The sequence below is a fragment of the Mastomys coucha genome, unplaced genomic scaffold, assembly GCF_008632895.1.
Source record: "Mastomys coucha isolate ucsf_1 unplaced genomic scaffold, UCSF_Mcou_1 pScaffold2, whole genome shotgun sequence".
NCBI classification, from domain to species: Eukaryota; Metazoa; Chordata; class Mammalia; order Rodentia; family Muridae; genus Mastomys; species Mastomys coucha.
Window position 1 is genome coordinate 23,373,290 of NW_022196902.1, and position 12,858 is coordinate 23,386,147.

At 38.1% G+C, this 12,858-nt stretch overlaps 1 protein-coding gene across 4 annotated transcripts in view; it reads right to left on the reverse strand.

The window, feature by feature from the left end:
• Positions 1–6,778: 6,778 nt before the first annotated feature.
• Ncoa7 (nuclear receptor coactivator 7) overlaps positions 6,779–12,858 on the reverse strand; it is a 187,555-nt gene continuing 181,475 nt past the window's right edge. For 2 of the 4 annotated variants that reach the window (XM_031380712.1, XM_031380715.1), the window contains 3 exons: positions 9,583–9,678; positions 9,115–9,188; positions 6,779–8,798 (listed from right to left, as the gene is read on the reverse strand). In XM_031380712.1, coding sequence (XP_031236572.1) covers positions 8,663–8,798; positions 9,115–9,188; positions 9,583–9,678 — 306 coding nt within the window. In that variant the 3' untranslated portion in view covers positions 6,779–8,662. The remainder of the gene's footprint in view (positions 8,799–9,114; positions 9,189–9,582; positions 9,679–12,858) is intronic. The other 2 variants (XM_031380714.1, XM_031380713.1) reach the window with 2 other exon arrangements.

Genomic DNA, 12,858 nt, shown 5'->3' on the forward strand with positions numbered 1-12,858 from the left:
CCTTTACCAGACGGAGGAGCGGGAGAAGAGCCCCAACTTCCTGGTCCTGCCATGGGGACCCAAAGTCCGAGAGCCACCTCACTATAAGGACATATGGGTCTCTAGATAAGGGCAATTAGGCTTTGCAATATTGGCTCTTCTCTTTGACTGACTTGCACAACTGGAAGGCCCAACCCCTCCCCTTTTCAGATAATCACAAGGGGCCAATTAATCTCTTTGAGACTGTTTTATTTACTCATCACCACACCTGGGATGATATCTAACAACTCATGAGAGTGCTCTTCATGACTGAAGAGCGAGAGAGAATAATGCAGGAAGCCAGAAATGGTGCCTTAGGCATGGAAGCACCATTGATTGACCAGGCTGTCATCAATAGCTGGTTTCCCCTGACAAGACTTGGCTGGGACTTTAATATGGCAGAAGGTAAGGGGCACCTGAAGGTCTACTTCCAGGTTCCATTGGCAAGTATCAAGGGACCACATGAAAACCCACAAATTTGACCAAGGTATGTGAGGTTAAACAGGGATCAGATTAGCCACCTGCTGCCTTTCTAGAGCATCTCACAGAGACATTCCACCAATATACACCCTATGGCCGCAGCAGCAAGGAGCACAAAGCTACTGTGAGTATGGCTTTTGTAGACCAGGGTAGTAGAGATATTAAGAAACACTTTCAGAGATTAGAGGGACTACAAGAAATGTCATTGAGGGATTTAGTGCAGATTGCTGAGAAAGTCTACCATAACAGGGAGACAGAGGAGGAAAAGGAGCAGAGAAAGTGAAAGGGAAAAGATAAAAAGGGAGATGAAAAAAGAAAGGCGACAGGAAATGAATTAACAGAGATTATTGGCTATAGTAGTTAGGGAAAGCAGAGAAGTGAGATTCTATCCAAAGTAAGACAGAAAACCCCATGAAAAGGACCAGTGCCCTGACAAACAGAAGCTGGGGCATTACAAAATTGTTAACTGTCATGGAAAATGAACCTGAGTCTTGTGCAAGAGCTACAACCACTCTTAACTGCTGATCCATCTCTCCACCTCAGAGAGGCATTTTCAAAACAGTTCCCTCCTTGAGTAAAGGAAGCTATGTTCAGAGAGCATAAAGGAAAACCCTTTGTGCATTTAAGGCACAATAATGGCAGACACATGAAACACGTGCTCATGAGCTTAAAATGGTGAACTGAAATCTGTGCGCTTCCTTAGCTTTCATCACAAGGCTGCTGGGAATAAAAGGATGGACAGATGAAGGTGGAGGAATAGAGGTTAGTGTGACTACCTTGCTTTTGCTTCTCCTTCTCAACCTTTTTCTACTTAGGTTTTATTGCAAGTATTCCCATCCTCAACTGTCTCAAACCAACTTCTGGTCTTGCTTGAAATCTCCCTTTCCTCTATAGCCACAATAACTCATGAGGCAAGATTGGCATTCTCTTAGCTTCTATCAGTTCCTGCCTGCCTGCCTGCCTGCCTGCCTGCCTGCCTTCCTGCCTGCCTTCCTGCCTGCTTGCCTGCCTACCTACCTACCTACCCTCCTATCTACCAAGCCACATAACTACCAAACTGTCTACCATTTTGAATCTTAAGCTACACTCTGAGCAAAATCATCACTTCTATTGGCTCCTAGGTTATTCTCCTATGTTTATGAACCTAAGTTTATGACTCACAAATGCTACCTGGACTTCAGGCCATTTTCTAAGAAAGTTACCAGACCCATGAGTCACAGCTTCTCAAACATCTGGTTCTCTGTGTCCTTTACCTGAATTCCTACGTGGCACAACTCACTCCTGTTGTAAACTCCTAACATTGTGTCCACTCTGATGCAATGAACTGTGTACTTTCCACCTTCGTAAGGGTCATTTCCATTCTTTTCACTGCCAGTAAATTCTGACCTTAATTTTTCTATCAGTTCTTTCAGTTAACCTCCAGATTACTTTTTACTTTGCATACCCTAAATATCCATCGCTTTTCCTAGGTGCTCCAGGGAAATGACCTACTCTCCCTCTGTTTTGCTGTGCTGAATAAGGTGCTATTTCCTGTAATTATAAAGTGGGTTTGAGAGTACGATGGGAGAGTTAGGACCTTCAATTTGACACCCATTTCTGCCATTTTGTGTGATTCCAACTTGAACAAGTCATTCCATTTTAAAGGGTTCTCGTTTCTTTAATTAGAAAATATAATAACATTGTATCTATTGCTTCCATTTATATCAATTTAAAGACTGTGATAATGTTTTCAGAGTGCTGGGAATGATGCACTGCACACTAGTGCTCAATAGATGTTTTCTCTTATTCCAAGTGAACTGCTCGATGCTTCTAAAACAGTCAATTAACCAATCTAAAAAACAAACACCCAAATCCAAACCAAACTGGTGTGTTTACATGTGCACTATACAAAACAAAGCTCCAATCTAACCAAGATACTCCTCTTAAATCCTTTCATGGTTATTGCCAGTTCAAGGAAGACTTAAGGAAATAACATTGTAAAGCCCAAGACATCCTGATTCCAGTTAACTATTGTTCTCATCAGGACCAAGTATGAGTCACAGACTGACTAATGTCTTTTATTCTCGTAAAAGGAACAACAAGGATGTCATGGGATTTTTCCAAGGATTTTTTGTTTTGTTTTGCTTTGTTTTGTTAACATGCAGAAGACTCAAAGAGGTATCACAGAAAGGTGAGCATAAGACCAACTAAGAAAGATTTTTTAAAAGGTGCTTGATTTAATTGTAATCGGAGAAATACAAATTACACAGTGTGCTAACATTGTATGCTCTTGAAAGTGAAGTCTACCAGTGTCAGAGGAAGACTCTGATGGGTTTGTAAATAGTGCAGTCATGTTAGAAACCACAGTGATCTCATGTTACACAGCCACACGTTCATAAATTCCAAAGTCTACAAAACAGGAGAATGAACAAATACTGGTAGAACAGTATGTCAATAGTTCTATAAAGATTCCCCTCCCCCTCTTTTAGTATTTGAAGACTTTCAAGGAACATGACTCTCTTGGTTTGCTTTGTTTTGTTTTAATGAACCAGCTAGGTAGTGGGAAACACACTAACACCTTGAGTGGCACCAAACTACAAGGACCCATAATGACAGGAACACACCAGAGTGCTAAGTTAAAGTTTGTGCTAAATGAGAGATTCAACTTTCAATAAGTTTTACCATTGACATTTTAGTCTAGAGCTTAGTCTAGACCTTTATATGTATCAAATATTTTACTGAAATACTTAAAATGTGCCTTGAATGATGGATTTACTTTCTTTTCTTTTCTTTTCTTTTTTTTTTTCAAGACAGGGTTTCTCTGTGTAGCCCTGGCTGTCCTGGAACTTACTCTGTAGACCAGGCTGGCCTTGAACTCAGAAATCTGCCTGTCTCTGCCTCCCAAGTGCTGGGATTAAAGATGTGCACCACCACCGCCCAGCTGGACTTTCTTTCATAATTTATAAAATTATAATTAAAGTTGAATAGCCACATGTGAGCAGAAGAGACACCATGACCAAGGTAACTCTTAAAAAGGGTATTTAATTGGGACTGGCTTACAGGTTCTCAGCTTCAGTCCGTTATCAAGGCAGAACATAGCAGCATCCAGGCAAACATGGGGCTGGAGGAGCTGAGAGTTCAACATCTTGATGAGAAGGCAGTCAAGAGAAGACCATCAAAGCTCAGCCCCTCAGTGACACACTTCCTCCTAAAAGGCCACACCTATTTCAACAAGTACATGCCTCCTAATGGTATTATTCAAACTCCTGAGTCCATGGTGGCCAAACCTATTCAAACTGCTTTAGTAACTATTGTGACATTCTTCTTTTTATCTTTACTAACATGGTTCTTCTCTTTCCATTAAGGCTGACTAACGGTCTGTCAATCCTGTTTATCTTTACAAAGAATCAGCTCCTTTGCTATATTGATTCTTCATACTGTTCTTACAGTCTCTGTTTCATTATCTTTTCTACTCTGATGAATGTACCACACTATTCAGTCATAAAGAGGAACTGTTCCTCTTTCAGGAAAAGATGAAAGTATGGTGTGTAGCATTGTGTTAAGCAAAATAAGCAAGAAAAATATTGCCATTTTTTTCTCATATGTGTAGTCTATGCACACACACACACACACACACACACACACACACACACACACACTCCATGACATGAAATTAGGAGGAGAGCTATTTAGGAAATGGAAGGAAAACACTGGGAGACAGAGTTCTTTCCAGTGGAAGGTGCATGTGAGCAAAGTATCTGACTTGTATTAGTAAAATGTCATAAGGAAACCCATCATTATGTATGAATATACACAAATGAGTAAATAAATATAGTAGTGAAAATTGTCGTACATGTCCAGCATTGTAGGATGCTCCATTGGACAGTGATGATAGAAAACATGGAAGAGCCCATCCATAAGCACTACTTTGATGTCCCCATTGGCTAAAGTAGGGAGGGCCGTCTGCTTTATTCTTAGTCACCAGACAACTTAGAATGAAAGGTAAGAGAATATGACCTTAGAGTTCAGTATGGATTGTGAAGGTTAATTTTCTTGGTAAAGAAACTGTGTATTAGGAGGTCATCATGTCTCAAGGCCACAGACACAGAGGTAAGATGATGAGTTACCCTGAAGGTAAGAGCTCCCCACTGAGAAAAAGAGTTCTGATTGGCAGGAGATGGACATGGGCACTTTTGAGTGTGTGCTTTCCTTATTTTGAATTTTCTGTAAATACCCTTGGCTTTCTTCCAACCAATTTTGTTGTTGTTATTATTGTTTGCTTGTTTATGCAATGGTTTAAATAATATGGCCTTCAAAGACCCATATGGAGTGGCACTATTTGGAGGAGTGGCCTTATTGGAGTGGTCTTGTTGGAGGAAGTGTGTCACAGGAAGGGGACTTTGAGGTTTCAGAAGTGGCTCACTCTTCTGTTGTACTACCTGAGGCTCCAGATGTAAAATTCTCAGCTACTCTCCAGCACCATGTAGTCCACCATGCTTCCCACAATGCTGAACATGGACTCAAACTTGAGTTGTAAGCCAGCCCCAATTAAATGTTTTCCAAAGAGTTGCCATGGTCATGGTGTCTCTTCACAGCAATAAAACCTAAGACAACTTAAGAGAGGGTCTCACTATATAGCTCTTGCTAGTGTGAAACTCACTATGTAGACTAGACTAGACTGCTTCTGCCTCCTGTGTGCTGGGATTAAAAGTGTGTGCCACCATACCCAGCCGTCAACTAAGATTTTGCATATATACCTATGAACTGAGAAATTTTCAGAAAATAAAGGCTGCCTGGACTTTCTTCAGTGGGGGCTACATGGCAGAAGGTTATTAGTGTGTAAAATATCCTTAATGAAAACTCATATGTAGGGTAGAACAGATATAAAAATGAGGTGTGTCTACATATGAGACATTAGATTGTTAATATTATTAAATTTATTACTATAAAGCCAAGGGTGGTCTCCAGTAACTATATAAAAGGAATAGTTTCCATAAACTGTTGAGAGACCTGGAGGAAAGCTACAGGAAATGAAGTGGTAGTTTCTTGTGAAGTGTCTACCGAGCCCAGTTTATCATTGGTTATTTCCTCAACCTCTTCCTACTACAAACCCCCAGAGAGGCATGCCTTGTCATACTTCAATGCATTGTACCTTGGAGACACTGCAAATCTTTACAAACAGAAGATTCATGGCAAGCCTGTGCCAAACAGGTCTGTAGACACCATTTTCAAATAGTTCACATAATCATTGAGAAGTCTAACAATGAAATATTTTTCAAAAATTATTTTTATTATTTTTTAAGTGCATGTGTGTGAGGCTGAGGGTATAAGTGTATGTGCATATGTGCATACACACAAGTGCAGTTGCCTGTGCAGGAACACAATGTCTCTGGAACTGGAGTTACAGGCAGTTATGCACTGCCCAACATGCATGCTAAGAAATATTTCAGGGTCATTGAAGTACAGCCTTATTACAATTAAATCCAATGTCTAAAAATTGTTCTTATTTTGGGCTTGTACCACAGAAAGAGCCACGATTTTAAACTCTACCAAATACAAAACAAACAAACAAAAAGACTTTATATATTTATGTTCATTTAAGAAAATACTAGTAGTGATGTATTATTTTGAAATATACAGTTAATATGTTTGGAGTTATTTGAAATTTATACTGAGAAAAAAGTATGTATTTTCAATATTGCTGTAGACAAGCATCTACATCAGACTGTTAAATTGATTGTTGTTTTATATCAAACAATTTTTATAATACTCATCTTTACTGTTATAATATTTTATAAATTTTAATGAATATGACAAAAAGATATCGTAGGTATTGAAGAGGGGGGTCTCTGGAAAGAGTTGGGGTACAAAAGGGAAACAAGAATTTAATTCTATTTACTTAAAATATATTTTTAAATGTTAACAAATTCAGACAAATTGAAATCATGTAACTTTTCTCATCATAATGCAATCAAAGTTAAAAAAAAAAAAAAGAAATGGTACAAGTTGTCAGCAAGCACAGGAAGCTCTGGTAGCCACAGAGCCATCTCTACAGCTCCAAAATGAAGTATTTTTAATTAAAGTAATACATTGTTTTAATCATAATACCAGTGCATGCTCAATAAACTATGAACACTATAGTCTAAACGTAATTCTTACAGAACTGGGAAAAACTGTGTGATTGTTCTGTTGTTCTGCCCTGGAATGGATCCTGTCACATCTCTGAAGTCAGGCTGCCTATAAATGGCCAATGAATGAGTCTTTAGGAAAGAAATAAATACTTTAGAAAGAAGAAAAGAAAAGGAATGCATAAATTCCTTTATTGAAAATATTGGAATAGCATTACATGTAGTTGAAATCCATAATGAAGGGTCACACATTCCTGTTCAGACAATACTGTTTTAAATAGAGAACACAGCATCTGGATATGCTCACATGAGTCAAGCATCATGGACTAAACTAGGTAAGAGTAGTCTAGAGGAAAAATGAACATCTTGTTTATTAACAGCATGTGGTTACAAATGGTGGACATAATCACCACACGACATTCCTGGGATCTCACCAACTCATGTGTGTGAGCAGACCAAAGTCAAATTGTATATTTTTAAGCCAGAGTCTTCAATGGGAGAACTTGGGTGGAAAGTGTATATGGTCTACAGATTTAAATTTTTATAGCATTCCTTTAAGCTAGCATGGAATGGCAGTGAATGTAATAATCAGCCTGACGGAGGTCACTGGACAGTGCTTTCTTACAAGGACTCTAAACTGGAAGAAAGACTTGAAAACATTCTGAACATAAACAGATATGTAAACACGGTTTGCTCATTTTCCTTTCAAAAATCACTGCAGAAATAATATGCGATAGACTACTATTCAGCTTTGTCTATTATTTAATTTTTTTCCATTAGTAGTCTTTGGCTTTCTTAAGAGGGAGGCAATCAATAACATTAATGATTTTATATCCTACTATTTAAAATAAAAGATGTCAATGGTGTGAAAATGAGTTTACATTTAAAAAAATAGATTTCCTTTTTTCTCTCAATTGTGATATGAATGTAATTCTTTGAATTGTTTTTTCTCCAATAAGATTCGGAAACCAAGAAAGTTGGTCCAACTTGATATCCTTTATCCAACATTAAAAAATGCACAAATTTAACACTCCCTTTTAAAACAGATGGCTACCATTAATGTAAACACCTGGAAAGAAACAATGTAAAATAAAAAAAGAAAAGAAAAAGGAAAAAGAAAAAACTAAGAAACTAAGTTACTATTATTAAAACACAATTCACACAATTTCCTAAGAAGCAAACATTCTCCTTGTATAAGTAGGACTTTACATTCATGTTCATAAAGATCTGTATTTTGATAAACACCAACTTACAACTGTGAGAGATTCTGCTTCACACAAATGCTTAGGGTTTTCAAAGAGTACCTTAAAAACTAAATAAAAAGCTGGTCTATAATATTCAGACCAAAAAACATTGGTAATGAGCTGTGAAAGCTCTCCCCCCCCCATCTCTGTCTCTGTCTCTCAATAAATAAAGACTATATTACCCTAAATAATCAGGGCAAAAAGTGAATATAAAACTATACAAATCAAAAGAGCCTTGTTTCCCAAACATAGCACAAAACATATACATTTCTTTATTTCAGGATTTGACACATTAAAAGAAAAAAAATCAACATATTTCAGACAATATACTAAAAATAATAAATAAACATTTTTTAAAAAATCAGATATTCCCTTTAAGTGCTATAGCCTTTCAATTTCTCTAAATCAGATTCAGCTTTCTATGGCAAACATTAAGTATACATTTGGTAAAGTTATGCTGATAAATACACAAGGCAGGTATATATTTCCACAGTATCGTATTTTTTCACAGTTACCAAAAATAAAAATTGCATTCAACTCATACATCAATAAACACACTGATTTCTCATGGTGTGAATTTGAAAGCAGTGGAGGTACAAAGTCTTTTTGTTTTTTTGTTTTTAAACAATCTGGACTTGAGATTTCTGTCTTCAGTGTCTGCCCTCCGTAGGTACCTTCCAGAATCTGTCTGCATTGCTATGATGCTCTGAGACAACCGCAGAAAGAAACCATTGCTGTGGGATGAGGCAGCCAGGGCTGGGGCTCGACTCTAACCCCGTCTTTTCCATGTGTTATTTTAAGGCAGCCTAAGTTTCACTCAAATGTCCACACTTCTAGGTCCTGAACTATGAAGTCTTCTTTTTTCGAAAGGATATCATTATTGAAAGTACTACAAGAGTTGCTGCGTCCATGATATAAATCAGCATCTAGCCACAGACCAAACCGTCCCCTGTAACAGTGTTAAAGGATAAAGGTCACCACATGAACAAGGCTTACAAAAACGACATGCTTTCTGCCTTTTTTGGCCAGGTTTTCTTTCCTTTGCACCAAGACAGACAGAACTCTAAACTGTTTTCAAAATAAGAGCAAGCTGTGTAGACAGGTCTCTCTTAAAGGACAAATGGTTGCAGTTTCTCAGGCACATTAATACATCATTTATCTTTGATTATCAGTGGTGTGTGTTAGTACACTGCCCTAATTAATCTAACCAAATAGACTAGCTGGGCCTAAGTGATCCACAAGTAACAAAATGACAAGAGCCTTACCCTCCACCACCGAGTTCTAAAGAACTTATGTCTCCATTGATAAAATATGAGTTTTCTCCACTCCACTTAAAGACCTAAGGGCAAAAACATAGAAAAGAGCACCAACATTTCAATTCAGAGAATTAGCAGAGAAGGTACCTTGAATAGTCATGTGTGTATAAAGGAAACACACCTTTGAGTAATGAAGCATTTGATGGAATGGCAACAAGATCATCAATGGTTATGAAATAGTAAAGACCATTCTATAATGGCTCTGACCTTCAATCTCTCCCTGCATCGCAGACTGAGAAACCCCTAATGCTGGGTCTCTAACCAGTCTGTATGCTACAGTCATGGAGAAGGAGACTGAGAGCAAAGAATCAGGTGGGATTGCAAGATACCCACTATCTCAGTGTCTGAACACCACATAACTCCCTGACTGCTGACAACACAACCCTGGACATCCAAACATTCCACCCATACAGGTACCTTGAAATTAGGACTAAAGGTGTAGAGAAACGTTTCTCCTGTGCCATAATAGTGGTCACTGAACTTGAAGGGATGAGTTGCATATGCCCCAAATATCTATTAAAAGAAAACAGAAGATATAGTTACTTTCAAAATTAAACTCCCATAGAAAGATCTTCTAAAATATTTTTGACACATTATTGTTCTGAAATCTTATAACTCTTTCAGCAAAGGTTACTATTAAATTAGAACTCTTTAAGTGGAAAAAAAACTATCAAACAAAGCAATTACCACAATATCCCCAGCTCTACCTGGAACCCATGTGGCCAGGCTTCCTGGTACATGAAAAATCCTTCAGAGAAGCTTGGAGACATTATTTGTTAAAGAGGCCAACAATTCAGTGGTTAAAAGACTGTTGAAGTAGAATATGGAGAATGACATAAAAAAAAAAAAGTGCATGACACACAGAAATGAGTGCTTGACAGGACACCATCACATCTCTAGAATGATTTAGTTTTATACTTTCTTTTGTTTCTTGGGACAAAGTCTTCTAATACAAGGTAGGCTAGCCTGGAACTCACTATGTAGCCTAGGTTGGCCACTAGCATTCCACAAAATTGTCTTGCTTTAACCTCTTGGTGTTTTAGGCATGAGCCATCATGACAAGTTTTCTCATGTATTTTATATCAAGGCTGGACATCTCATCCCCTAAAAGATAAGCTTTCCTGCCTTTCAATTTTTAATAATGAGAGATGAAAATAATTGAATATGACTGGTCAAGATACTTAGTTTGAAGTAACTTTGAATTAAAAGGTAACTCTTGCCTTTAAATGTGATTTTTGGGGGGTGGGGAGGTAAGCTTTGAGACAGGTTTCTCTACAGAGCCCTGGCTGTCCTGGAACTCATTCCGTAGACTAGCCTGGTTTCAAACTCACAGAGATCCCTTTGCCTTTGCCTCCTGAGTGCTGGGACAAGCACCACCCAGCTAAATGTGATGTATTTACTAGATCCATGATTCTTCTGGGAGGGAGGAGAATCCTCTTACAGAATCTGATCATGTACTGCCTCAGCTTCTGTTCTCATTCTATCAGTACATACAGGGAGAGTGCATATAGGGAATGGAGTCTTGAAAATGCCACTAAGTGCCTTGTGTGTCTTCCAATGCAAAGCCTACTTGAAAACCATTGCTTTAGTACAGTGGATTTGAAAATGTCTGACAATTAAAAAAGTTAACTGGTTCAAAATTACTGTGTGCTGTCTTTTTCACTGCTTCTATCTAATACTAAGCATTGTGGATTTCTAATTCTAAAGATTTTCATACTTCCTACCCCAAAATTTTCTCTACAATTGCTAGAAATGAAGAAAAAAGTAAAACATATCTTATAATAAAATATATGCAATTACATTCTCTTCTCCTAATAATGGAACTGGAATACAATAAGGTAGCACCTAGGTTTTTTTAAACATGGTTTTATAATATGATATGAGAATAACAGAATCCTTTAACAAGTGCGAAATGAGTTCCTTTCAGATAAACCAATAGGAAATGCCGTCTCTAGCCCTCTACAGTTAAATTTTTTTTCAGTGATCATGGAAATATATTTAAGAACTAAAGGTTGAATAATGCCAAGGCCATTATTGGGTTTGTTGCCTAGGAACTATATAAACAAAGACCTATGCTCTTTTTTTCTATTAATTTATTTAGGGGAAAAGGAACACAAACCAATTTGTACATAATATTTGTGTATAATGAAAATGCAATACACTCAGCAATAACTGAGAAAAAAGAATGCATGCAACAAAAAGAAACTGGAAATGATGGAATGAAGGTTTACATAAAACCTGTGAATGTCTAACTGCTCTTTCCTGTTGGCTTTTTTTGTGGTGCTAACAACTGAACTCAGGACTTCACACAGCTAGGGAAACATGTTTTCATAGTGAACTCAACTCTTTTCAACTGTCTATAGTGTGTCTATAGCAGGGGATATCCTTGGCCTTGAACTTCTGAACTCATTGAATGACACCCGCAGCTCTGTGGGAAGGGGTCAGGGCTTCATGTCCTATACCAGTCTCTCCCCCTGAACAAGTCCCTAAGGCACTGAACTGGACTTTCAGATACGCATCTGCCTGCTTTTCTCAGAAAAACAACTTTGCTTTAGTAGCAGAGTGAAGGTCTGGCCCTAGCTTGTCTCAAACAATGTTCATGTATCTATCTAGAACTAGAAGGAAAACAATGAGGCATCTGGCATTCATAACCGTCATGTCTGAGAAGTGAGTATGAGGGCTGGGTGGAGGAAAGGCCTCTGCCTTTAGGCCATACCTGTCTGAATTTTTATCTCTGAAACAATGAACTTGGGAAGGGTATAAGAAGTGATGGGCATGTTAGAACTGACAGAAAACTGAGAGAAGAGGGGGCCCCATCTCCTAGGCCACACAAGTCCAGAGTAAAACTATAGGTTTGAACTGGCAATGCTGGAGTGGTGGGAATTGCGTTGTGTCTCAAGTGCAAAGAATTTATTGTTATTACTGAGATTTATTAGATTTTCTTGAATAAATATTTCTTCATGTGCTGCATGCCTTCAGGACAATTTCCAGAGACTGTAAAGGATTGTTGCTTTTATGATTCCCCCAACTCTCTACAGCTCCTCATTCTCCTTCTGCATGTATAATATTAGTTTCTAATATGTCTGTCATATTCCCATAAACAGAAAAGCCACCTCATTTCCTCAGGATGGAGGGGCTGGAATATGCAGAGCTAATGTCCAACTATTTACAACAGTATATGCATCTGTAGGGTGCATGATATGTTAAGACTCTACTCCAGTAGTTTTCAACTTGTGGGTCATGACCCCCATAGGGTTGCACATCAGATATTTATATTATGATGTGAAACAGTAGTTAAATTACAATTATGAAGTAGCAACAAAATAATTTTATGGCTGGGCGTCACCACAACATGACAAACTGTATTAAAGATTTGCAGCAGCAGGAAGGTTGAGAACCTCTGCTTTACTCCCTGACATCATGGAAGAGTCAGCCTCAGGGCTCTGTTATATCACTGCTGACAGGAAGGTTAGCAAAACTGTGCCTCGTTGATACCTTCTGAGTGTGGACAAAACTGATACTACTGCTAGACAGACAGAAACTATAGATATTTTTGTAATTGAAGTGTATCTAGTCACAATCTTATTCAAGACATAGCACCAATGATTCTAACATTCCATAACTTTTGTACTGGCTGGTTTTGTGTGTCAACTTGACACAGACTGGAGTTATCACAGAGAAGGGAGTTTCAGT